At 44.2% G+C, this 27627-nt stretch overlaps 1 protein-coding gene across 8 annotated transcripts in view; it reads right to left on the reverse strand.

Moving 5' to 3' along the window:
• NSD1 (nuclear receptor binding SET domain protein 1) overlaps window positions 1-27627 on the reverse strand; it is a 101518-nt gene that overhangs the window by 26672 nt on the left and 47219 nt on the right. For all 8 annotated transcript variants that reach the window (XM_041004570.1, XM_041004296.1, XM_041004223.1 and 5 more), the window contains 9 exons: window positions 26794-26915; window positions 21385-21655; window positions 19022-19131; window positions 15725-15800; window positions 13709-13827; window positions 12645-12788; window positions 9005-9128; window positions 2974-3174; window positions 1743-1922 (listed from right to left, as the gene is read on the reverse strand). In XM_041004570.1, coding sequence (XP_040860504.1) covers window positions 1743-1922; window positions 2974-3174; window positions 9005-9128; window positions 12645-12788; window positions 13709-13827; window positions 15725-15800; window positions 19022-19131; window positions 21385-21655; window positions 26794-26915 — 1347 coding nt within the window. The remainder of the gene's footprint in view (window positions 1-1742; window positions 1923-2973; window positions 3175-9004; window positions 9129-12644; window positions 12789-13708; window positions 13828-15724; window positions 15801-19021; window positions 19132-21384; window positions 21656-26793; window positions 26916-27627) is intronic.

Here is a 27627-nt window from a genome sequence, read left to right on the forward strand (position 1 = left end):
GGCAACCAAAAATGGATGTCGGTCATCAGAGTGTTTAGGAGCTGCGTCCACAGCCAGGCTCTAAGCTGCAAGCACCTGAGGAGTAAACCAGTAGACGGAACAGCATTTTGCCAATGAAGTAAACAATGTCTTTTTAAGTGAAGCACACAGACAGTGAAAATTAATGGCAGCTGTAACCGTAAGGGTGTTTTCACTCAAAATCCATCAATGTGCGACCGAGCTGCACCGTGAATACTCTGCAAATTACAAATCGTTCACTGAAGCACTGCGATGTCAAAAAAAAAAAAAAAAAAATCCACTTTTGCACCTTCACCAAGGACAATGTGAAAATGCTATCAGTTTACTATGAGTACGTGGTCACACAATACAATGTGCTTTTACTCGCAAGGTTTAGTCATTGCCTTGATTTGTTCTAATGAAACCACTGGTTTTGTACTTTCCGTGCAAATGTGAACGAAGTGAAAAAGGCAAGGAATGACTTCGTATTAACATGTAGAGTTTGATTTCACACATACTCCCTCCCCCAAGACCCACCAGAGCACCTGAGCCCGCCATGTTAAAGCTGTTCCTACAGCTAATAAGAAATTTCAGGAAAATGTGGTTAAGAGAACTAGTTATTGGTCGACTTGCTCCATACAGAGCTTTATATCACAGGCCATTACCTGTGCCTCTGTGTTGAAAAAAGTGCATACAACTCATCTCAAGTGGAATTCAAAGCACCCTAACGGCCTGTATCGTGTTGCAGTTGACTAAACTATCACAACACCACAGTGGCATGCTGTGGGAGTAACAGCTGCTTGGCTTCCAATCCAGCTTCCTGTTAATGTGCCTAAAAAAGCAGTGGAAAAGGACCAAGACCTATCACCCTTGGTGGGAGGGAGACATAGTTCAGTCTGAGGTAGCCATGTGGGGAATAATGCAGAGGGTGGAGGATCTGTGCTTTCTCTTTTCACACGTTCAAATAAAAGAATGAATATAATTCTAAAAAGATTATATGATGATGGGGACAACGGAGTGGCACAGCAAGCCAACCTCCACCCTTTACCACTGGCATCCCTTGTGGGCGCTGGCTCATGTCCTGCTGCTCCACTTCTCACCCTCCCTGCCCAAAGCTTGGGACAGCAGCAGAGGATGGCTCATGTCTTCAAGTACCTGCATTTCACTTGGGAGACACAGGAAGCTCCTAGCTCACAGCTTCAGGTTGGCTCAGCTCTAACTGTTGTGATCATTTGGGGAGGTTACCAGCAGAGCCGCAGCCAGGAGCCTGTACCCTCTTCCAGGCCTCCAACATGGGTTTAGGGTCCCAAGGCTTTAGGCTATCCTTGACTGCCCTCCCAGGCCACAAGCAGGGACCTGGATCAGTGGAGCTGCCGGGACCCTAACCAGCGCCTGTATGGAATCCTGGTGCACACAATGCAAGGACTTTAGCTGCCAGGCTACTGTGTTGGGCCTGTGATGCTTACTCTTCTGGTGTTTGGATTTAGGTGAATTTTTTTTCTGTGCATATTACTGTTTCCATAATTTATCATTTTAGCAAAACCAAGTTATTCAAACTGCAAATTAAATCCTCTCCCTATTAGGCAATCAAATTCTGCTATCCAGGACATCATTTTAAAATATGACTTCCGATGACATGGTGTGAAGAAAATTATTCTTGTTCCAATTACAAAACCATTACTAATGAGAAGACATAATATGAAGGCTTTATTAGACTACTTAAAGCACAAGAAATGACGTCTTACCTTCTGAGCACACAAAACACCAGCTAACATTAACATGCTCGTGATTCCGACAGCCACGCCTGGGGGTGAAGTGATTCGGGCAGATGATGCTGTTAGACGCGAGGATCTTGGATCCGGCAGCGAGGCAGAAGTCATTGGCATGGTAAGCCACTGGACAGCGCACACAACGCATCAGCCGACCTAAATATAGGAGAAGCAACAGAGCCAGGGAGAAGTACAAGGAAAACAAAGAAATTCAATGTAAGAACAATGTGTGTTACACAACTCTATTTACTAACAATGAGAAATGTCAAAAATGCAAGTTAGGAACACTAGGACAATGAATTTTAAAATACCCAAACAATTAGAAAAGCTCATATGGGAACTACATAAAAAAATCTCCACAAGAAGTTGATCCCATCTTTATAAGGAGCTTGCTAGCCACAGAAAGCTCTACAATAATGGCTACCCTACCATAGCTGTTGGCCAAACTCCAAGTAACCTGGGAAGGGGTCAGGTGCCAGAACTACTTCTCTGGCACCATAATTCTTAAGAAGACTTTCAGGTTAATTACTTCTCACCAACTCCAGAGTGTGGTTCCCACTCTCCTAACCTAATTCATCAAAGCTGTTATTAAACTACTTAAAACAGGCTCTGAAGTACCAACAAGAGCTATAGGGAAAGGGCAAGCGCGTCACAAAAGGTACGGCTGCATCAAAGGTGTCAGCATTGCTAGACTTTAAAGTGTCCGGCCCTCTTGGAGAAAGGTTAGAATTGTGCTGTCAAATGAGCATTCAACAGCAAACTATTACTGAACAGAAAGAATTGTCTGGACGCTGGGTTTCGAACGTGGGCTTGTTTAACCTGACAGAAAAACTTTGAAATCTCAGTTCTCAAGATAACTTTGAAGCCGAAAAACATCCCTAACAGAAGAGCTTCTATTTTGAAACATAAATCAACACAATAGCTGGAATGTGGCAAACTTTTCTGAATAGTATCACATTTGACAAGCATAGACACAAGAATCCACAGGGAAGAAAACACGTGGTGGTTTAAAAGGATAGGGAGAAGAGGACACGTAGTGGACAACTGCTTCATGCTAAATCTAAAATGAGACTCCCCAGAAGGCAAAGTGGGGACAGCTGAATTACTCTACGACTAAGACCTCCCCTCCCCCACACAAAAGCGCCCAATGCTGCAGAACACAGCAAGAGTCAGCACAGCGACAATGTGGCACGCGGAAGGCTGAGACCTTTCGATGCAGAAACACTGGTGGGGTTGGCGGCATGGCAGGTGATGCACATGTGCAGGGAGCACCGGAAGCCCTTGTTCTGCATGACCGTGGGTGGGTACTTCTGCACACACTCCTCATGGTAGAACTTCCCACATAAAGGCAACAGGCATCTTTTAACATCTTCCCCGCTCTGCTTACATACAAAACAGGTATGTATTCCTGGAAAACCAGAAAAGGTAACAAGTCAGTATCTGATCAAGAATTTACACAAAGCTAAACATTGTATGTCGAGAGTTAGGAATTTGCACACGAGATTAACAGTTGAAAGCAATGAACATCTTAATCAGTGTTGGCTGACAATCCGACAGACCCTGCTAGCGTCACAACGCAATACCAGCACCGGCTGCGGATGAAGCACTCCTGACAAACCCAAATCTGAACCTACACCTAAAGCAACCAACACCTCTTACTGTAAGAGAATAGAATCATTAAAGGAACACCCGGAAAGCACAATCTAAATGAAGAGGTACAAAATTAACAGGACAAATGATCATTTAATCAAACATGCACAAATGGCATGAAATAGTGAAGAGTCAGCACTGTGTAAGGATATGTAAGATGTAAAAAGAGATCTAATGCAGGAATAGTGCTTAGATCCGAATTGAAAGACTTGGATAATCTCAGAGACAAAGGGAAAAGCTTGAAACAAAGCTGGACAAATGACACAAAGGAACTACTGCATTCTCTTGTTACATTACTGGAAGAAAAACTTTAAAAATTTTATTTGAAAGACAGAAATCTGGGGGTTTCAGAAGAATTTTTAAGAGGGGTTCCTTCTCAGAGCGACAATTAAGTAGGCAGGTGATAGCTATATGAGTCAACAGGTGACCGTGAGAGGATTCATTATGCCTTTCTATCCATGTGTATCTAACCATTTCTGTAAAACACTAGTTGGGGGGAAAAAGCAGCGGAGGCTCCACCTCACACAACCCAAGCGAAAGAGCCTAGGACATACCTGAACACGAACCCTGCGGGGCTCGTTCTGAAAACAGTATCACATTACCAAGCTCAACTACAAACACTGAGCACACACAGCTAACATGTGAACAACCAAAACTCAATGCTGTAGTGGAACAAGTATACAAAATTTGTGACATTGGCAGATTTGGCACCGCTTACAGGCACCAGTTCACGTTCCATCAGATTCATTTTTTAAAAGATTTATTTATTTTTATTGTAAAGCTAGATATACGGAAAGGAGAGACGGAGTGGAAGATCTTCCGTCCAATGATTCACTCCTCAAGCTGCAGCTCCTGATCCACTTTTGATCCAGATTCCCTTAATGGCCGGAGTATCTGGACAATGCCATCCACAAGGATGAAGCTCTCGATTCCTGTGGCTATAAGGGGAATGAACCAGTGGATGGAAATGCCTGGCACCCTTATTTCTACAATCTGCTATTATAAATGAACTTCGATAGTAAAAATCCCAAAGGAGGGCCTGGCACGGTGGACTAGTGGCTAAAATTCTCGCCTTGAACATGCCAGGATCCCATATGCACGCCGGTCCTAATCCCAGCAGCTCCATTTCCCACCCGACGTCCTGGCTTCGGATTGGTGCAGTTTTGGCTAGAGCAGTCACCTTGGGGAGTGAATCACCAGATGAAAGATCTTCCTCTCTTTCTCTCCTCCTCTGTTTTTCTGACTATCCACTAAAAGTAAAGAAATCTGACCAAAAAAAAAAAAAGGAAGAAACCTCCCAAAAACTGACCCTTCACCTTCACAAAGAGAGCAAGAAAACATGAAACCAAGCATAATCTCTTGAAGATGGAAAAAACCTATTTTCTCATACAATAACCTTTTAAAAAGCTGGTACATAGGGACTGGTGTGATGGCTCGACTGGTTAATCCTCCCCCTCCAGGTGCTGGTATCTCATATGGGCATCGGTTCCTATACTGGGTGTTCCATAAATATGGGAAATATGCCTTCCCACTCACTGGGAAAGCAGTGCAGGTTGGCCTGAAGCCTCGTGATCCAGTACCAAAGTGGGAGGCCTGGAGGATGCCCATGGCTCCTAGCTTCAGATGAGCTCACTTCTGGCTACTGTGGCCGTGTGGGCAGTGAACTGGCAAACGGAAGATCTTTTCTTCTGTTTATCCTTGTCTCTCCGTAATTCTACCTTTTCAATAAATATTAGGCTTCAATGCCCACTGACATGTAGGAAGGCTGAATGGGATGTGGGACAGACTGCACTAGTCTGCTGCACATACTGGCAAACCAGGATAGGGGCAGGCTTGGTGGGGGGTTATTGTGGGTCACCCCAACTAGGCTACAGCTCCCACTGGTTTATGTGAGGGCCGAGTATGTGCTAGGCAGAATCAGGCTGGACTGCAACACACATTGGTTTCAGTGGAAGACAGGACTGGAAACAGAACCAACCCAGCAACTGCAACCACCAGCTGATTGGGGCGATGGACTGTGCCGGGCCCTGTACTTGCAAGTACACACAGGAATCTGATCTGGGTTCACCTCAGACAAAATTTCTTTGGGGATCCCCCCAACTGAACTGCTGGACTCAGAACCCTGACCATGAAAAGACAGAGGACAGAACAAGTCTGTCAACTACCTCAGCCATATGTTGGCAGTGGAAAACAGGGCAAACGGAGACTCTAAGGTGGACTATGTTGATCACAGGAATCCTCAGTGACCTCATCGCGCTTGGAATGGTGAGACTGGCAGCAATTCGTAACTGGTGAACTATCAAAACCACTTGAGCAGGACCCTCGGAGCATGCCCCACATCAGGGACCTGGGATGGGTGGGAGACTGGGTGGGGCTTCTCCCTTTATCTCGCCCTATACCCCCGATACATGACAAAAACAATGTGACAATAATAGTCTTACTCACTTTCTGTTGCCCTTGAACCTTTGTGCCATAATTAACTATGTAAAGAATGTCAAAAATAAAGAAAAATAACATGAAAACAAAACAAAACAAAAAACCTGTTACAAGACACTGCACTGGGCAAAGACATTTTAAATACGACCCACAAAGCACAGGCAAGCTGTGTTGCATGAGCTTCTCCACAGCAAAGGAAAGAATCAATTGAGTGACAAGATCACCTATGAAACAAGAGAAAATATCCAGCATACAGCCCAAACACTTGGGACTCTGTACCCACATGACAGAAGGGTAAGAGGCTCCAGCCTCCAGGATGAAGGCTCCTGGCTTTGGACTGGCTTAGCTCCGGCTGTTGCGGCCATTTGGGGAATGAAAAGAAAAATCTTTCTCTCCTTCTTTCTAGAAGTGAGCCTCTCCAATAAAAATAAACAAATGCTTAAAAAAAAAAAACATTAAAATAAAACATGACCATGGGCCTGGCACTGTAGCCTAACGGCTAATGTCACTTTGCACATGCCGGAATCCCATATGGGCGCTGCTTATAATCCTGGTTCCTCCACTTCCCATCTGGCTCCCGGCTTGTGACCCGGGAAAGGACGGCCCAAAGCCTTGGGATGCTGCACCCACATGGGAGACGTGAAAGAGGCTCCAGTCTCCTCGCTTTGGATCGGCCCCAGCTGTTGGAGCCACTTGGGGAATGATTCAGTGGATGGGATATCTTTCTGTCTGTCTCTCTTCCTCTCTGTATATCTGACTTTCCAATAAAAACTGAATAAATCTTTAAAAAAAAAAATGACTTCACTTACAAGTAGAGTCTGTAAAAAGTAATTGCAGTTTATGAGAAAACTGGAATTGAAGAGATGAACAGGTTAGCCAGCAGGTACATAACTACAGTAAGCTGGGAGAGATGAGTTCCAACGGTCTCAACAGGAAAGGGGACCACAGATCACAATGACGTAACATGGCACATGTCAAAAAGCTGTTATCATTACACATTTGAAAAATGCTGTTGGGCCTGGCACTGTGGCCTGCTGGCTAAAGTCCTTGCCTTGAAAGCACCTAGATCCCATATGGGTGTTGGTTCTAATCCCAGCAGCTCCACTTCCCATCCAGCTCCCTGCTTGTGGCGTGGGAAAGCAGTCAAGGATGGCCCAAAGCTTTGGGACTCTGCACCCGTGTGGGAGACCCCGTAGAAACTCCTGGCTTCTGGCTTTGGATTGGCGCAGCTCCAGCCATTGTGGTCCTTGGGGAGTGAATCATCAGACGGAAGATCTTCCTGTCTCTCATTTTGTCTGTATATCTGACTTTCCAATAAAAATAAAATGTAAAGCCTAATTAACATAATTTTAATAATCTTTTAAAGGAAACTGAAAAGGTTATGGTTCTGGACAATATTTTGGAAATAATGTGATAAAGGGCTTATATCCTGAGTATATTAAAAAATTCCTAAATGAAATTCAACAGTGAGAAACCAACTGTGGCTGGGAGCTGTGAAACAAGGTTAAGCAGCCGCCTGCAATGCCAACATCTAATCTAAGTGCTGTTCTGGCTCTTCTACTCCTCATCCAGCTCCCTGTTAACACGCCTGGGGAAGCACACACGTACGGTTCAACTCCTTGGGTTCCTGCACCCACAAGGGAGCCCCGGAAGAGGCTCCTCGCTCCCCATCAGCCCAGCTACAGCCACTGGGGCCTTTTTGGGAGTGAACCAGAGGGTGGAGTATCTCTCCATCTCTCCCTTGTGTGTCTTTAAATAATTCTTTTTAAGCCAAAAGTACAAAGAGAAGGAGACACATACATGAAAGCATAGGAAAAAGAAAAACAGGAAGATCTTTCATCTGCTGGTTTCGTCCCCAATGGCTTCAACAACCAAGAATGGGCCAGGCTAAATTTAGGTGCCTAGAACTGCAGCTAGCTCTCACACAGGGCTACAGCGGCCAAAGGATTTGGAACATGTTTTGCTGTTTCCTGGGCATATTAACAAGGATGTGCATCAGAAGTGCAGCAGCCAGGACGTAAGCTGGTGCCCATGACATGCCAGCATCAGAGGCAAGCAGGACAACCAGCTGTGCCACAACACTACATTCATTTATTTGAAAAGGCAGATAGAGAAAGAAAGAGAGAGAGAGAGAGAGAGAGAGAGAGAGAGAGAGAGAGAGATATTTCCCTGTGTTGATTACCCAAATGGCTTCCTGGGCTTGGGCTGGGCCAGGCCAAAGCTAGGATTCAGGAAGTCTATCCAGGTCTCCTAAATGGGCAGTGGGAGGGAAACATGTCAGCTGTTATCTGCCACTTCCCAGAAGCATTAGTGGAGGGCTGGAAGCAGAAGCAAAGACTCACCAGGGAACAAACTACCATTATGATACGGAATGTAGTTGTTCCATGTGATGCCACCAACAGCATCCTCCTACCGGCCTAAGAAAGTACATACAAGCCCTGGTGTGACAGCCTAAATGTTTCTGTATCTCCTTTTCTCTGTATATGCCTTTCCGACAAAAATAAACAAACCTTTCTAGTCCCAGTTGTACTTCTGATCCAGCTCCCTGCTAATGGCCTGAGGAGCAGCAATAGATGGCCGCAGTGCTTAAGTCCCTGTACCAACACAGGGAACCCAGAAGAAACTCGTGGCTCCTAGCTTCATACCAACACAGCTGTGGCCACTGTGGGCTTTTGGAGAATTAAGTGGAGAGTGGAAGACTTCGTTCTCTACGGCTCTTCTTTTTAAGTAAAAGACATACATCTTTTATACATATATAGAAACATGTCATTTGTCACTTAAAAGCCCTCCTCGTCAGTCCTGCTACCACTGACTAAAGTACTTCAAGCTCTAGAGTGGTATATATTCCTCATATCCTAAAATTTCTTACTTTCATTACTAGATTTTGTATCCTATTCCCTCCTGATGGCAATTTCTATTTCTCTTTCAAGCCAAACTCAGAATTCTTCTTAAATGGCCTGAGCTCATACTTCCAATAATGTTATTTATTATTCACTTGGTCTACCTTTCTGACAGCAGGGACCACAAAAATACTGTAGACAAATAAATAGTCCAGTGTTAAAACAAACTAGTGCCTGCAATTAACACGCCTCCTCCCTCTGAAAGACTTGCAACAAAATCATCTTCAGGAGGTTGTTCAGTGTCTACTTTACCTGTGCGACACTCGTTGCAGATAAATTTTCCCCTGGGCATCTCCGTTAAGCCAAGGCACTCGAGGTGGAAAGCCCCGCAGCACTGAGCCTCACATAACAGCAGCTCACCCACCTTCTCACAATTCTGAAAGACAAAGAAAATAGATCTGTCTATAGGAAAAGGGTTTTGAAAGTTTCAAGTGGAAAGGCGACGTAAGAGTTGGAAACAAGAAATCTTGCCATTCTTTTTACTAATCGTTAATAATTACTTCCTGTGTTCCAGGCATCACAGAATTTATAGCTTTCAGGGTTCTTATATTCTAGGTATAGGAGACACAGTGACCAATTAAACAACAAGGAGAGCCCGGCATGGTAACCTAGCAGCTAAAGTCTTCGCCTTGAAAGCACCTAGATCCCATAATGGCGCCAGTTCTAATCACAGCAGCCCCACTTCCCATCCAGCTCCCTGCTTGTGGCCTGGGAAAGCAGTGGAGGACGATCTAAAGCCTTGGGACCCTGCACCTGCGTGGGAGACGCGGTAGAAACTCCAGGCTCTTGACTTTGGATTGGCGCAGCTCTAGCCATTGTGGTCCTTGGGGAGTGAATCATCAGACGGAAGAACTTCCTCTCTATCTCTCCTCCTCTTTGTATATCTGACTTTCCAACAAAAACAAAATAAATCTTAAAAAAAAAAAAGATACCAGATACATATGTATTGAGGACGAAATCAAATCAGCTATGTGATTGGGGACTAGCAGTGGTATTTCAAACTTGGCCCCAAATGCCATGTCTACACAGAATCTGAAGAGTACTCAGAAAAGCAACGAAAAGCAACGAGTACTCAAAGTTCGCCACATGAGGGCGATAGCTCAGTAGCTAAACCCACGCCTTGCATGTGCTAGGACCTCCATGGGTGCGGGTTCATGTCCTGCCCATTCTACTCCTTCCCATCCTGCCCCCTGCTTGTGGCCTGGAGAAGCAGAAGGTGGCCCAAAGCCTTCGGTCTCCACACCCCGCCGTGTGGGAACCCAGAAGAAGCTCCTGGCACTTAGCTTCAGATCCACTCATCTCTGTCCTTAGTGGCCACTTGCGGAGTGAACCAGTGGATGGAAGATGTTTCTCTCCGCATCTCCTTGTTTGTAAACTTTCCAGTGTCTAAGCAGACCAAGATTAAATGTGCCCCCCAGCCCCATCCTCCCTTCCAAAAGATGAAGATGCTGATACTTTTAGATTTTGTTGTAATTGCAAAGATACACCATCGGTGTCTTACCAAGGGATGGCTGGGATCATGTGTTTATTTTAAAAAGAACCCTCCATTGCTGCACAGAGAATGAGTGTACCACAAAAAGGAACGAACCACACAGAGCCAAGTCAGCAGGCTGCAGGGTCATACTTGAACTCACTGGTGCTGGCCTGCTGTTTACAGAGCTCTGGCCAAGGCCTCCAAGAGGCCATGCTTAGGAAACACAGGTTTGGGAAATCAGGATCTAGATTGCTCACATTCTCAGCATGTTTCTGTCAGCACTTAAACTCCTGACTTGTATTCCTAGTGATGCAAACAAAGAACCTAAAAATACATAACTAAATGGCTTCTGCGCTCAGCCAGCAATCCCTCCTGCATGTGAGGCTCTGTATGTGCTCAAGTACCTTGCATATAATGTGTGCACACTCAAATATACCTTAGACCTCTAACGATTCCTCATACCTCTGCATAAACAGCTGTTCTACTGTATTGCTTCTGGAATCATGACAAGGAAAAAAAATGTTGGCACATGTTTTGTACAGATGTGACCATGATCACCTAGCTACCTCGTGAGCAACAGGGTAACCCTCCAGCTCACTGCCCCACTCACCCTGCTCATTGCTGATCTGTGTCCAGCTGGATCCAAAGATGTGAGCCAGCTGTACACACCACGTGAAACATGAAAGGGGAAAATGGGTCAGCAATTTCCACTGTCTTAAGGACTCAAAGATAGTCCCTGTTGGTCACCAAAGGCTTCAATGTTTAGAGGAGTAGGAAAGTCTTGGGAAGAAAGGTTAGCAAAGAGGAATTCCACAGCCATAATCCACCTGTGTTTGGCACACTCGCTGTCCGGTATTAGCATGCAAACACTGACAAATGTTATGCTACAGCTTTACTCTGCATATGGTAGTGTCTGAAAATGCAGTGTATCAATCACAGTTTTCTCAAGTTTAGATCTCAAACACAGGAAAAATTAAATAAAAATTTGAAATTACCTAAATGCTATGAATTAACTATAGCTGGGATGGTCATGTGCTGTATCTTCAAAACTGGGACACAAGTAAATGGAAACATTAATAAACACAGGAATACAGACAAGCCAGGGGGCAGAGGGAACAAAAATTTAAGCTTGATAATAATAATAATGTTTATTAAAAATATTTGCAAATATTGGACATAAATGCCTTTGCGCATTCTCTGTGCTTATCATATAGTGCAGTATGATCAGTGAGAAAAAATGGGCAAAAAACTGGATTAAAACACGATTCGTCACAAGTAATTCTGAGCCTTTTTGGTTGTTTCAATTAAAAGACAAGTAATAGCCTCAAATATCTATATGATTGCTTTTTAAGAACTTACATAGGTCGATATAGAAGAGAGCATAAATAACGAGAATACAAAGAGCATCTACTTGTCTCCTTCCACAATCTGATAACCTCTTGAACCGGCCTGGCACCGCGCGAAGCGTGACCAGAGTCCCTACCCAAGAACACAGGGCCGTGCAGAGCGCCCGGGGGTCAGGGGTCAATCCAGGCCTGGCAGTGTGGCCGCAAGCAACCACCTTAACAAACGTGATTCAGTTCTAACTATGAAATGAAGAAAATAGTACTCTACCCTGTGATATCTACTAAGATTGAATAATACCCAATACATAGTAAATACTGTGCAAGTACTTATCAAATGGGAAAATCTAAATGATTGGTTTTTCACAGTTGCCACTTTAAAACAGACAAGCAAACAAAAAAAATCTCAGGGCAGGTGCTGTGGTTCAATAGGCTGATCCTCGAACTTCAAGCACCGACATCAACAGAGGCACCAGTATGTGTCCTGGCAGCTCCAGTCCCCATCCAGCTCCCAGCTTATTGCCTAGGAAATGCAGCCATAGGTCATCTGAAGTCCTTGGGACAATGTCCTCCTGCGAGAGAGCCAGAGGAGGCTCCTGGCATCAGAACGGCCCAGGTTAAGCCACTGCAGATGTTTGGTAAGTGAACCAGCAGATGGAATATCTTTGTCCGTCCTTCTTACTAGGAATCTGCCATTCCAATAAAAACATATAAATCTTGCAACACCATCCCCTATCAAAATCTCCTGACAAATTCCTTAGAAATCCAAATATCCTCACAGTGTGAGACACCGATAGATTTTTGTTTGAATGACCAACTAGAGATGTACGTCTCCCATTTCAGTTCCGCTCCAGGGTTCAAGGGTAAGGCAAGCAGATGACCAACACTAAATGACTTTTTTTCCATTCTCTGCTGGGGGATGGCACATGTTACAGTCTTATTGAAGGGATTCTACTGAAATCATCCAAAAGACATTTATTCGGACTGTGATAACTCTGTTATAAAGAGACACAGAAAGGGCTTCTTTAAGAGCACAAGCAAGCAATGAGAACACAGGCGGGCAAGCACTGTCTACCTGACACACGTTCTCCTTCAGTGCAGCTCCTCCGCCTCGTTCACCCTGCAACTTTTTCGACGCAGGCATCCCAGAGTCGTGTTCCACACCGTCCTCAACAGCCTCCTTAGGACTTGCCGCCGTCCTGTGAGCCATCAGTTCTCCCTTGCAGAGAAAAAAATAACATCCCACATCTGTATTATTGATGTCTACTCCATTTGACCCCCTCCCTCTGGGCTGCTATTTGTCTAGCCATCAAGCACTTACAGATGTTCAGCCAATCACGCGGGCGGACTGCATGCAATGTTAGTTCTAACCCTGCTGTGATTGGGCGGGTAGTGGGCGCCTCATGCCCTGCCACTAACTGCTCTGAGGCTGTTCCACTGGAACTTTTTGGGCTGTTCCATTTTAAGGTTTCACTAAGGGAGAGAAAACATTCTTCAGTTTATTTGATTACTTATTTGTCCGTCCAAGATCAGTGTTTCCTAAACAATGCCCTCCTTGGGCATTTTCTTTCTACTGTACTAGAAAGAAACTCTCCTCAGGTTAACACGTGGTGCTGCCCAGCCTTGTTCTTGTTCTCTTTACACTTAGCTGGAAAGCCAGAGGTAGTGTCATCGGATGCCCTGACGCTCTCTATGGAGATTGTTTGAAAAAGCTCACGTACATAAACATTACCTTAAAATCAAGCAACTGAGGATCAAAAAATAAAGCAAAAAAACTTTCCTCTTAATTGTAGCAGTCTCGGTTTGTAAAGGGCAACATCAAAGGCTATGCAAATCGCATGGTTTACTTGACATTGTGCTGTCTGGTTTTCTAAAAAAATTACTTATTATAACAACATCTTAAACACAGGGTCTAATCTTCTAAAAAAAAAAAAAAAGGCCATATCCACAGTTGCAATATGTAAATTTTGCAAATAATTATCTCACTAGCATAAGGCCTTCCTTTCTCCGAGATTTCTACCTATTAGTCATTTTAGTAGAAAGCTATTCTTAAGTAAGCTCAAGGGAATGTGGGCTGTGGCCTCTATTGTGCAAAGGAGCTTCTCTTTGGAAGGTGAAAAATGAGGAACTTGGTGATACCTCTGAGCCTGGCACCCCTTTTGATGAGTCGGCATTTTTCACTTTTTTACACTGCACCTTAGCTCCAATATGCCTCTGTCGCTTTCGCTTTCTTGGTTTATCAAAAATCCTGGTAGTGCCTATGACAGAAAAAACAAAACAAAACAAAATGATGTTACCCACTAGGTAATCATGATGGTAGATTCCTGAAGAAATGTCTTTAAACAGAAAGACCACATAGGATTGTAGCATACGAGTGTTATAAAACAATTACAAAACTCCCCAGGTTTCTCTAATTAGCTAGAGAAATGGCTACAGACTTGTGCCTCACATGGATTAAATAGCAAACGTAGAGGCTAGTGAAGTAATTTCACCTTGTATGATTGAAATGATAGAATTTCCAGTTCCTCCAGAGATTTTAATATCCCATACATGGAAAGATGCTAACGTATAGACTCCGAGCTTAGAGACAGTGAGTTACATTTCTAGAGGCCGGCACTGTGGCGCAGCCCACAAAGCTGCCACCTACAACACCGACATCCCACTTAGGAATGGCCTAGGAAAAGTGATGGCAAGAGCCCAGCGGTGTGGGGCTCTGCCATCCACTGGAGGAGGTGCCTCTTTCTGGCCTGACCCAGACCAGTCATGTAGCCATTTGGCGAGTGAGCCAACGGAGTCTCTCTTGGGACTCTCATAATCTATTAGTTTAAAAACAAAACAAAACAAAACAAAACAACCCAGTAGGATTGAAATATGTAAGATGCTGCTGGGAAGAAAGGTCTCCCAAATCATTTAGAGGTTTAACTTCGGTTACTTGTGTACACCCTCGAACATGAGCCATACAGAATGAATGTACAACCCCAACTGGCACATGTAGATGAAGAAACTCCAGGTCTTCCCTCTTTTCCATCACACACTTTAGCTCTCCGTGTTAACTTTTCCAACTGCCTAAGTGAATGGTAAAGATGTATTACCAAAGCTGCTGACAGTCTGAGAGAAGAGGTCACATGATGGCAGGGCAAAAAAACAAACCAAAACAAAACTGCTGAAATGTAAAAGTAGAGGCATAGAGCCTCCACTTATTATTATGAATAGTTATTTTAATAGCAAGCATATTGACTGCTGAAATTATAATTGCCTATATGATTAAAATAAATTGACATAATACTAGATGTACTAAATAGAAAATTTACAAGCACATGGGTTATCTTCTTATATTCTTAGATGAAAGACCACATGTGGTACACTGCTATTTCAAGAATAACACTAAACAAAAAATGACACTGTTAGATGAGTGCTCAAAGTGGTAGAAAGAACTGGCACGGAGAGGTTCCAGAGTGGTAACAAGTACTGAGGTAAGGAATTTGGTGTGGATTTAGTTTCCCAGCTCTGCTTTGCCATTCATCAAGTTTCTTCGGGAACACACAGATAATAGAGGTAACACACTACACTAACTTATAATGCTGCATGGTCCTACCAAAGAAGGAGAAAGAGGAGATAGATGCTTAAAAATACCAAGACAACTTCTACATAAATATGGCAAGTCTCCAAACCCTTTACAGACAACAGCAGTGGGGCAGCCCGCAATGCAAGCTTTTCCCTAAGCATGTACTAACTGATCTAGGTTCATAAATGTGTTAAATGAAACACAGTTTTTGTTTGTTTTGGTGAAAGACGCTCTCGCTCTCCGCCCCCCAAGATTATTGTAAAATTTCTCCCACCTCTGACTACATATTTTGCATCTCATAGAAATAAAAATTAAATCAAGGTCAATAAATGAATAAAGGGACCTGGAGAGTTACCCTAGCATGAACATTAAAGAGCTATTTCCCCCTGTTGACCCAAACATCCCCTTCCTCAAATACAATTAACTGCCTACAGTGAAACAGGACTTTCTAATTTTAGCCATAGTGGCAGGAAACATATATTGGGCAAACTGTTAGGAACTCTCAGCCTTAACTAGCCTTGCTTACACATTAACAGTTGCTTCAGTTTATAGACAAAGTACTCTGCTTTCTTAACCTCAAAAATACTCACCACTGCCAAACTCTTTCGAATGAGACGTAGCACATGACTCAGGAATCCCATTCTCCAAATAGCCAGCTTCATAACACTATAAATAAGTCAAAGGCAACAAGGTTTATAGACGAATAGAAAATAAATCTCTTCTCCCACATACCGAGCTCTTTGCTGTCTATTGCCAGATAATATGATAGATGCCCAGTGTCATGACACAACAAATTAAGCCACTGCCTGTGTTGCCAACATAGAATGCAGAATCAAGTCCCAGATAATTCAAACCAGCTCCCTGTTAATGCGTCTGAGAGAAGGCAGCACCACACAGAACAAGTACTTGAGACCCTACCACCCACGTGTGAGACCATGACGGGAGTTCCTGCTTCGAGACTGGCCAGACCAGGCCATTACACCCAGATGTGAGACCGTGACGAAAACCCTGCCTCTGGACTGACCCGGCCCAGGCCACTGCTGACGACAAAGGGGTGGAACAAAGAATGGAGGATCTCTGCCTCTCCTTCTCTGTCACTCTGCATTTCAAATTAACATCTTTAAAAACAAAAGCACACAGTATGAGAATAATGACAGAAAAGAAACCTTACAAGGAAAGGCATCAGGTAAAATGTGTTTCAAAAGGACTTGGGACAAGCACATATTCTTTTTAGAAAGAATAGGCAGTCTATTAATACACACAGAATTCTGCTCCATAGAGAGAAGGTGTATCCCTCTAAAGACCCGAAGGTTGCAATTCTATTTTACCCATCCAATATTTAAAACTGACCTTCCTAAAACAATATACAGCCATTCAATTTGACACAAACTAAGATTAAACCTCACCTTCATAAATCAAAAATTTTCCTCTGCTAGCCTGCAGCACCTGCCAGTATGTACTAAAGCCAGGCTGGGAGTGGACCATTCAGGGCTGGACCATAGCACCTGCCAGCACACATGAAAACAAGGGCTAGAGGCAGGCCTAGTAAGGGATTTAGCCTATGTAACTGAAACTAAGGATATAGATTATATCATGCTTTTTGTCACCCTAGAAAATTAACATATGGGGTGCGATGCAATGGCTCAGTGGCTAAATCCTTGCACTGCATGCACCAGGTTCCCATAGGGCACAAGTTCGTGTCCAGCCTACTGGACTCCCATTCAGCTCCTTCCTTGTGGCCTGGGAAAGCAGTAAAGAACAGGCCAAAGGTTTGGGACCCTGCACCCATATGGGAGACTTGAAAGAATCTCCCATCTCTTGGCTTCAGATTAGTTCAACTCCAACCTTTAAGCCCAACTTGGAATCGGCTCAACTTCAGCCATTGTGGTCACTTGTGGAGTGAACCAGTGGTTGGAAGATCTTTCTGTCTTTCCTTCTCTCTGTAAATCTACCTTTCCAATAAAAATAAATCTTTTTTTTTTTAAAAAAAAAGTTTTTCTGCAAATACAAATTAGAAAGAGGCTTTTGAGAGCAAGTTATATGAGAACGTGAATTTTTAAGCAGCTCAATTTCAACATCAGTATTTACCTCATACCTTTACTTCATTTTGTTTAATAACCTCAATTCCAAATTTCATTGAAATTGGATGACATCACTTCATGTTCAGTATAATACAATAGTCTACCATGACTCAACTTGTACAATATTACTTAATTTATCATCTGACTACAATGTCATTTCTATCCTCCAAGACAACGAAGCAATTCCAGGACTCCTTACCCTCCCCTCTATCTCCTCCAGCACTCGTACAATAAGCTCAGGTTTATGGGTTAAATGACTACAAACTCAAACATGTTCAAATATTTCTGCCTAGGTTCTAGCAGACATAGGTGGTTTAATTTTATACAGGCAAGGCAACAAGATATGAGTAGGTTGTTGGTACTAGAGACGGAAAGAAAGTAGCAGTCAGGTAAAGAGGTTTCGGAGGCAGGTGGGGAGGCTGTGAAATTACTACAAAGTTTATTCAAGCACAAAAACTTTTTAACATTTTCATTTGTATAGAAGATCAGAAATCAGTTCACAAACATGGTCATACTACTGCTAAATCTGTAAAAACAGGATCCCTCAGACAAACCATGTACATTTGCTTACAATATAAATTCCCTGTACTATAATCTACCCTTATCCACAGGGAATACATTTACAACATGGCCAGTGGATACCTGAAACTAAACTTAACATAGAATATCTTCTATGTGCACATGTTACGATACAATGTAGCTTACAGTTAAGACTCAAACAGATTAACGACAAAGTAAAACAACGGTAATGTATTTTTTAAAAAGTTAACTAAACATAAGGCTTTCTTCTTTCTCCCTCTCTCCAAATATTTAATGGTACGATACTCACCAGAGCAATCTGTCCTCCCATGTTTTATGCCCTGGTGCCTCCTTTGCATTTTTATGAATGTAGATTCTACTGGAAATCTTCTTCCTAAACAGCCTCGGTTCATCAAAATTGAAGAGTTGCTCTTCAAATCTGCCAGAAATGTGGCAGACAGAGCCTCTCCATTAATTTTCTCTCTCAGTGCAAGCCTATTCCTCAATCTAGGTAACCATTCTTTAGTTGCAGTAAATGACGTAATGTCAATTCTTACAATGAATTCTTTCTCAAAGCTCTTCACACAGGCTTTCTGGCACAGGTTGCTGTTAATCAGAAACTGTCTTCCATTCACAAATTTACTACCTTTCCATGGTAAGCATTTATCATGCACTATTGCCCAATTTTTTGCAGTATGTGGTGCAACAGCAAAATTAGCACAACTTTCTTTTTGCTTCTTCATAACTTCATGAAAAGATTTGCTCTTGTGATAGATTTCAGCAATTTCACCAGCCATATTTTTGTTCCTTATTGAGAACTTGTACATTTTCATGAAGAGTAAGCATGTCATGGCTTCTCTTTGGCGTACCTGAATGGCCACCATCAGTGCCTTTGTATTTTGGGAGATTTTTAAGTAATGGTTACATGAACACAAGCCATGCAATAGCACGAAGAGTTAGTCTAACATACTGAGAAGCTACTAGGCAGGTGGTGTACTTGATATAACCAATTAAACAATGAATTATATCCCAGCAGGAAAGTGGGAAAGTATGGAATTTCATTGCATTACTTAGATTTGTGTGTAATATATAAAAGTTATAGACTAGGTTACAGAAATCTTCCAAGAAATGCTTTGGGACTGTGGTTAAAGATATCTAATGTAAATTGCAGAAAGCAAAATCAAGGACAAGGGACTTCCTCCAAGGTCACACATGTTACTAAGATGGTAGTGTTTAAAATCCCCTATTTCCTGGTATAACTAACTTACAATTGAAAAACTAGCATACCTTTTTAGAAAAGCCAAGGTCACCCTTCTTAGGCATAAATCCAGGGTCTAAATCATTGGATTCAAGAAGCTTCTTAGTTGGCTTCCGTTGGCGCTTACTTTCATAATTTCCTGAAATGCATGTATCTTTCATTAGATGATTTGAAATTCAGCACAAGCAAATTTTGAAAAGATCTATATACCACACAAATTGAGTAACAATACTGTTTGAGTTTTCCTTATTACCTTACAGAGAAGGACAGAATAGGGAATTATTTATTATTAATTATTACTTGGGCTGGGTGCAATAGCATAGTGGCTAAAGTCTTCCCCTTGTAACTGCCAGGATCCCACATGGGCACTGGTTCATATCCTGGCTGCTCCACTTGTGGCCTGCGAAGGCAGTCGAGGATGGTCCAAGACCCTGGGATCCTGCACCCATGTGGGAGACCCAGAAGAAACTCCTGGCATCACATTGGCTCTGCTCCAGCCGTTTCGGGCACTTGGGAGTGGACCAACAGACAGAAGATCTTTGTCTCTCCTCTCTGTAAACCTGCCTTTCCAATAAAAATAAATAAATAAATATTTTTAAAAACTACAACCACACTTTATTCAGTGAAGATAAAAACTAATGTGAGAATGTTCTGTGTGTGCACACTTTTTTTGCTCTGACACAAATAAGACACTTTGTTGATCTACTCTTAAGAAAACTATATTAAAAAGCCTTATATTTGGCTCATAATAGTATCTCTTACACTGACAAAAATCTTTTTGCTATAGGGGACAGCAGCTTACGCGGCCCCTGTAATGACCGAATCCCGTATCGGAGACGGTTTGACTTTGCTTCCAACCCTGCTCTCCGGGGATGCAGCGCAGAGGCGCGATAACACTGCCAACACCAGGGCCGTCGCGGGAGAAGCAGGATGGAGCCCCTGCTCATTGGCTCAGGCTCAGCCCAACAACGACCGCGGCACCGTGTGGGGTGTGAACAAGCCATTAAAGATCTCTCTCATTCTGCCTTTCATATAGAATAACTTTAAATTACATCTTTCTATCTCTGCCATGAGATGAAGCACAATTGAAGTTATTTTTTCTTTGAGAGTGTAACATCATAAACTATTGTTTCAACATTAAAAAGTTAGGTTCACAAATTTACAGGGTATACAAAAGAGTTCTTGATATCCTGTGGCTCACTAAACAAGTCAAGAGTCAAAGACAACTAGAAACAATGATTTTAGCTCTCCCAGGTGATGTGCAAAAAAAAGAAAAAAAAAAGATGAAAGCCGGAGGCCACAGGCCCAACGCAATGCCTCAATTGGTTAATGCTCCCTTTACAAGTGCTTCTGGGATCCCATATGGTGCTGGTTTGTGTCCTGGCTGCTCCACTTTCCATCCTGCTCCCTATTTGTGGCCCAGCAAAACAGCAGAGGACAGCCCAAAGCCTTGGGACCCTGCACCCGTATTGGAAAGCTGGAGGAGGGTCCTGGCTCCTAGCTCAGCTCCAGGTGCTGCAGCCGGGTCTGGGAAGTGAGCCCGCAGATAAAAAGCTTTCTTTCTGTCTCTCTGTGAGTCAGTCTTTCCATAAAAATCAACAAACATTAAAAAAAAAAAAATGAGGGCCTTGCTTGTGCGAGGAATCCACACAGGCACAGGTCTGTGTCCTGGCTGCCCCACTTCCCATCCAGCTCCCTGCTTGTGGCCTGGGAAGGTAGTATAGGATGGCCCCAAGCCTTGGGACCCTGCACCAGTGGTAGGCATGGAGGAAGCTCCTGGCTTCAGATGATCTCAGCTCCAGCCACTGTGGCCATTTCTCCTGGTCCAACCCCAGCTGTCGCAGCCCTTTGGGAGGAGTGACCTAGCAGAAGGAAGATCTATTCTAACTCTGCCTTTCAAATAAATAGATCTTTATAAGCACGATAAACCAAAAGCAACAGGAAAGTAACTTCTAGGAATATTTGTATTTACTAGCTGTTTTACTACATATTAAGCATGAAAGGATCTACATTGTAATTTCCATCTTGGGGATGCACAAAATTTTCAGAGGTTAAACACCTTCTGAGTAACAGAAGGATGAATGAAGCAAATACCTGATTGATTCACAAGTGTCCATCACTGTGCAGGGACCCTTCGCAAGCCTGATCATCCTGGTGGCTCATGTCACCCAGGGACTAATTAACAATGTTGATAACAGCAGAGCATGGGGCGTAGTGTTTACATACCTGTTCAATGTGCCAAGGAGTAACGGTAGCTATCATAAAATCAGCATTATAGGGATTTCCCAGGACAAAAGTGGGGAGTTTGTTCCATACACACCAAAACACACTAAAATCTCCTACTTCCCCCAATGACATCTGCTTACATGTTAAAACCCCATCCCAGCCTTACCTGGTGTTTTAACAAGCAGTTCCTGAGGCTCAAGCGCAGCTCGTGCAGAGACTTCTGGAGCTACAGGCACAGACAGCGTTAGCTGCGGCAACTCGGCGTTTCCACCTCCAAGCTCTGACTGAGCCAAGGGCCCCTCCAAAAACGGAGCTTCCCTTTCAAGAACTGGAGGCTCTTCTTTGGTTGAAAGTAAAGAATTCTCGTCCACCTGCTTGTTCTGGGTACTAGATTGACATCGAGCTAGAAGGCTTTCGTCTTCACAGCGGGAATTTACCTAAGAACAAAATATTAAAATGCAATCCACATGCCAAAAGTGTTGAAAATATGTGTGGCAAGAACAGAAATGTGTTTGAAATAAAGCTGAAATTCTAACATATACTACAAACATGGATGAACTTAGAGAATATGAGACAAAAGAAAAACACGATATGTAATATTGCATGAGTCAGATTTCACGCATACCAGTGGGTTCATGAGGTAGCCCTACTCAGTTCACCTCTTGTCCTAGTAGGAACAGTGGCCTTTCCTGACTGGCCTTCAACCCAATCTGGTTCTTATTGTTGATGTTTCAGCCCAGCAAGACTCATCCATACCGAGACACAGCTCACACATGGCTCAGTAGGGCCTGAGTCCTAGCCTAGTCCGTCCCACATCTACCCTGGTCCTCCAGAGCACCAGGTGGTGCTGGAGTCTAGCTTGGCTTGGTGCATCTAGTCCCAGCCCACACTTGTGCCAAGGGAGATTACACCCATATCCAGATCAGAACGCAGCCCCATTCCAGCCCATGTGCTCCTCAGTGGGAATCTAAACCCAGCTAGGGTGTCTCTTACCTCCCAAGCAGGCCTGTCCCCAGCCATAGATTGTACACATGCCAGTGGTTGCTCTGACTCAGCTTGACACAGCCCATCACCTGTCCCGGTCCCTGCCTTAAATGTTGTGGCTTAGCATCCCTGGTTCATGCAGACCAGCAGATGCAAGAGCCTAGCTCAGCATGATCTGTGCTTCATCCTGCCTGGTCCACCCCGTTCCATTACCAGCCCACACATCAGCCAGCCACTGGAGCTACTTTGCCCAGCTTGTCCCACCACCAGGTCTGAACCACGTGTTCGTCAGCAGAAGCTATGACCCATCAGGAGATTTTCCCAAGTTCCTCCACTTGACCCACTCCCAGACCCAGTTCTCATACATGACAGTGGATGTTAGGCCAGTGTCCAGCATAGTCTGATCTTCCATTTGGCCTTGTATGAGCTGGTAAACATTTCAGCCTGGCCCACCCCACACCCTATTTAGGTTGCACATTCAGGTGCTGCTGCCTTGACCAATCCAGACTGTTGTCAGTTCCTTTACCTGTGATTGTTGGCAGGCTCCTTGGTCACAGCTAGCTTAATCCATCACAACCCCAACTCTTGAGCTAACCAGTGGGGCTAGAATTTCCACAGGGTTTGACCCACACATCCCCCACAGAATCTACCCCCGGAAATGGTTCTCTTGTGCTAGTGAATGTCATGTCCCTGCCTGATGTGACCCGTCTGCTGATCCATCATCATGTCAGGTAATACGATAGGGTCCTGCTAGACAAGCCCTAAGCCTTAGCATTTGCATGGGCTGGTGTATGGTGTTCAGCATTGTTCAGTGATAATAAGTTCTACACGGGACTCAAAGGAGGCTGGTATATCAGTCTTATCCACAAAGATCATCTGGTCCCTCTCCTCCAACCTACCAGGTCTCAGTACCCTCGCTTACCTTCAAAGGAAAAGTTACTCTGTCCTTGGGAGTCTTCAGCATTGATTCAAAAAAATGAAAGCAGAATGGGCTCAACATGGAGCTACCTAGGCAGTAATTCAAAGCTCCAAAACCCCAGAGCTCACAGCCAGTGGCTGGAACTGGGGCTCTGAGCACAGAGACGATCGCAGCCTGGAACCCGCCAGCAGCCAAAAGGCTGCTGGAAGTCTTAACCTCCAGACCCCAAAGTCGCCCCTCCCCAATCCCATCCATCAAGCAATGTTGGTGGTGGGTGGAGCCTGGGCCCACCTTGTTCTCCAGACTTCCCCTCTCAGTGTACTCACCATGAAGGGAGCAGCCTCTGCAGCTTGGGCAGGCCCAGGGATAGCTCACCACATGTACACGGTGGCTGGAACTGGGGCTCTGAGCATGAAGAGGATCCCAGCCTGGCAGCCACCATCAACCAATAGGCTGCTGGAAGTTTTAACCTCCAGACCCCAAGGTCTCTCCCTCCCCAATCCCATCTACCAAGCAATGTTGGTGGCGGGTGGGGCCCAGGCCCGCCCTATTCTCCAGACTACCCTCTCAGTGTACTCACCATGAAGGGAGCAGCCTCTGGAGCTCAGGCAGGCCAGGGAACAGCTCACCGTGTACGCGGTGGCTGGAATTGGGGCTCTGAGTATGAAAATGATCCATCATGAACTGGCACCCACCAGCAGCCAATGGGCTACTAGAAGTTTAAAGCCCCAGACCCCAAGGTCGCTCCCCTGTTAGACAACCACTCCCACTGGAGAGGATGGGTTGGGATGGGGGCAGACCAGACTAGGCAGGGCTACAACACCTGTGGGCCTCATGTGAACTAGATCAGGGAAAAGCCAGGTTGAGTTGACTGTTCCTACTGGGGCAAGCATAAATTAGAGTGGGTGAGGGTTGGCTGAGCTTTGAACTATCAAAACCATGTGAGCAGGGCCCTCGGAGCATGCCCCACATCAGGGACCTGGGATGGGAGGGAGACTGGGTGGGGCTTCTCCCTTTATCTCCCCAGATACAGGGAAAAAAAAACAATGTGGAAATTATAGTCTTATCCACTTTCCTGTAGCCCTTGAACCTTTTGCTGTAATTAACTATGTAAAGCTTATCAAAAATAAATTAAAAATATATATTGCATGAGTCCACTTACATGAAATGGCTAGAATAAAACAAATAAGGTAGAAAATAGTGTGGTGTGCTGGGGCTGGCGAGATGGCTCAACTGCCTAATTCTCTACTGTAAGTGTTGGCATCCCATATGGATTCGGGTTCATATCTTGGCTGTTCCACATTTCATACAGCTCCCTGCTTATGGCCTGGGAAAACAGAGGACAACCCATTGTCTTGGGATCCTGCACTCGTGTGGGAGACCCAGAAGAGGTTCCAGGCCCCTAGCTTCGAATCAGCTCAGCTCAGGCCAATGCGGCCACTTGGGGAGTGAATCATCGGACAGAAGATCTTCCTCTCTTTCTCTCCTTCTCTCTGTATATCTGACTTTCCAATAAAAATAAACCTTTAAAAATATATATGTAGAGAGATAAAAATTCTAAGTTTTCACCTTATAAACCCATCACATGACTACGGCAACAGCCATGGATCTGTTTAAAAAAAAAAACAAAACAGATAAATGGAGTTTGAACAGGATGTTCTCTGGAAGCACATACTCCAATATAACTTCAGACACGGAAAGGAGTTATCGCTGTAGGTAAGAATATAGGATATACCTTCTAGGATCATGAAAGTATTGATACAGTACCGTACATACTGTAATTTGGCTAAAAATGCTTATTTCGAATTCAGAAAATGGTTTCACTTAAAGGCACTGGAGGGTAGGACATTGTGGCACACTGTTTAATCTGCTGTTTGGGAGACTAAGCCCACATCCTGGGAGGTCTGGGATTGGAGTCCGACCTCTGATTGCAGTCCAATGCCTGCTCATGTGTCCACGAGGCCTGGGCAGTGGTCTCTGGCTCCGTCTAGCCCTGTCGGAGGAGTGAGACAGGTGAATGGCTCCCTCACTCTGTCATTTCGCCTTTGAAAAACGTGGAGGAAATAAAAGAGGTTGGGAAAATAAGCTGCAAGGCATCTAATCAGGAAACCATCACAAGCTACAAAATCACTGGTGCGCTGCTTCTCTGCTAATACCGATGAGGTCAAGAAAAAAGCAGCTAGACGCAGAGAGATTGAAGAACTGTAGGGGACCACACTGTGCTCCAGGGGGCAAGATATGACTGGCATCACATGATGGCACTTCACGGTTTCCCATCTCCCCCCAGCTGGTACTATGGGAAGGTAGCAGAGGATGAGTCCTGCTGACCATGGGAGACACCCAGAAGCTCCTGGCCTCTGACATCTTCCTGGCCCAGGTCAGGCTGTTGCAGCCTTCTGGAGAGTGACCCAGCAGATGGAAAATATTTCTAATTCTCTCTAGATAAACAAATAAACCTCCCCTATTCCCTTCCCCCCCCCCCGCACCCTGCCAACACAAAGAGGAAAAAAAAAAACACCCAAGAACTATAAAAACAGAACATAATGTAGAGCCCTAGGCTGGATTCCTGGCTTTGATAAATCCAGGAAATTTCATGAAATTAAAATGTAATTAGTTATGAAGGAATTTTTTTTTTCTTTTTAGGAGTTGCATAGAAAGGTCTTTAGGAGAAACTCTCAAAATACCTTATGAGACATTGGTTTAAATAAAGAAAATTTTGACAGGTCCGGTACAATGGCTGATTGGCTAAACCCTCACCTTGCAACACTGGGATCCCACAGCGGAGCTCTGGTTTGAGCTTCAGCTGCTTTGCATCCACCCAGCTTCCTTCTAACGTGCCCAGGAAAGCAGCAGATGATGGTCCAAATACTGAGGACTCTGCCACCCACCACACGGGAGTCCCAGACAGAATTCTGGGCTACTGGCTTCATCCTGAACTGGCCCTATTTTTGCTGTGGTGATCGGGAAAATAAGCCAATAGATGGAAGATCTCTCTCCTTCTGTCACCCTGACTTTCAAACAAATAACCTTCCCCCCAAAAGTAAATATGGTAAATAAGGTATCACAATATTTAAATTAGAGGACTATGTGCTTGGGCCTGGCGCGGCCCGGCGCAGTGGTTAAGGTCCTCGTCTTGCACGCCCGGGATCCCATATGGGTGCCGGTTCTAATCCCGGCAGCCCCGCTTCCCTTCCAGCTCCCTGCCTGTGGCCTGGGAAAGCAGTCGAGGACGACCCAAAGCTTTGGGACCCTGCACCCGCGTGGGAGACCCGGAAGAGGCTCCTGGCTTCGGATCGGCATAGCATCGGCCGTTGCGCTCACTTGGGGAGTGAATCATCGGACGGAAGATCTTCCTCTCTGTCTCTCCTCTCTGTATATCTGCCTTTCCAATAAAAATAAAATAAATCTTTATAAAAAAGAAGAAGAAGAAGAAGACGACGACGACGACTATGTGCTTTATTTTTTAGCCTATCATACCCATGACATTGTAACATAACAATATTTTCAAGTCCCTGGAGCACACACGCATGCACACGCATGCGCATACACACACACGTCCTAAGTACCTACTGTATCCCAGGTACCATGCCTAAGTATCAAAACCTGATCCCCGCTTAAGAAAATCATGACCTTCTGAAGAGAATGAAAATCTGCTGCAATGTTACAACATACCTTGTGCACCTCCTGTGCTTTCTTTTGCTTCTTCTTAGGAGCAAATATCTGATCATACTCTTCTGTATATTCCAGAAGCCACTTGCTTGGCTTCCTAAGGCGCTTCTTCTCGGACCGCACAACTAAAAGAAGAGAAACAAGTTCAATACTAGCCAAAACCCTACAGGGAAAACTCACCGTTTTCCTGAGCCCATTTTGATCCTCACAGAAGTACCAAGATGGGAGAGCACCTAGCAAAGAGAGTAAAGTTTCAAACTCAAGAAGCTCAAGATGATTTCCTACAGCTTACTCACATGTGCAGCGCGCATGGCGGCGGGGGGCTTTTGTAGCTCCACACACGCACACCCTAACCCCTCTTCAGTGAAATCAGTGTTCCACAGTAACTTACGTCAGCACAGATGAAGCCAATGCGCAGCAATATTTGATATAAACATCTAACATGATACTGTAGTCTAAATCATGTGCACAAAAAAAAAAAACACACTACAGGTCATTTTCATTAACTTCATTCTAGATTATACAGAATATGAGACATATGGATAAGCTATTTACCTAACTTGTCACTGCTACAGGAGTTTTATAAACATTTCACAAATACTTTGTCAATTCAGCAACACGGTCTCACATCAGATAAATGAGGAAAATACTATCAAAACAAAAGCAACAGAAGTCAAACTCAATGTACACCAGTATCTGATATTCCCACAGAATATTGTTTAGGGAATAATAGTAAGGGGAAAATCATCTGTACATATTTACTTTTGATGCAAAATTTTCCCCTAAATAATTTCAACTCACAGTTGGCTAATGTAAAAGCCAAGGGATTTTTAAAAA

The sequence above is a fragment of the Ochotona curzoniae genome, unplaced genomic scaffold (assembly GCF_017591425.1).
Source record: "Ochotona curzoniae isolate NIBS_2020 unplaced genomic scaffold, NIBS_Ocur_1.0 contig_1, whole genome shotgun sequence".
Classification (NCBI taxonomy): domain Eukaryota; kingdom Metazoa; phylum Chordata; class Mammalia; order Lagomorpha; family Ochotonidae; genus Ochotona; species Ochotona curzoniae.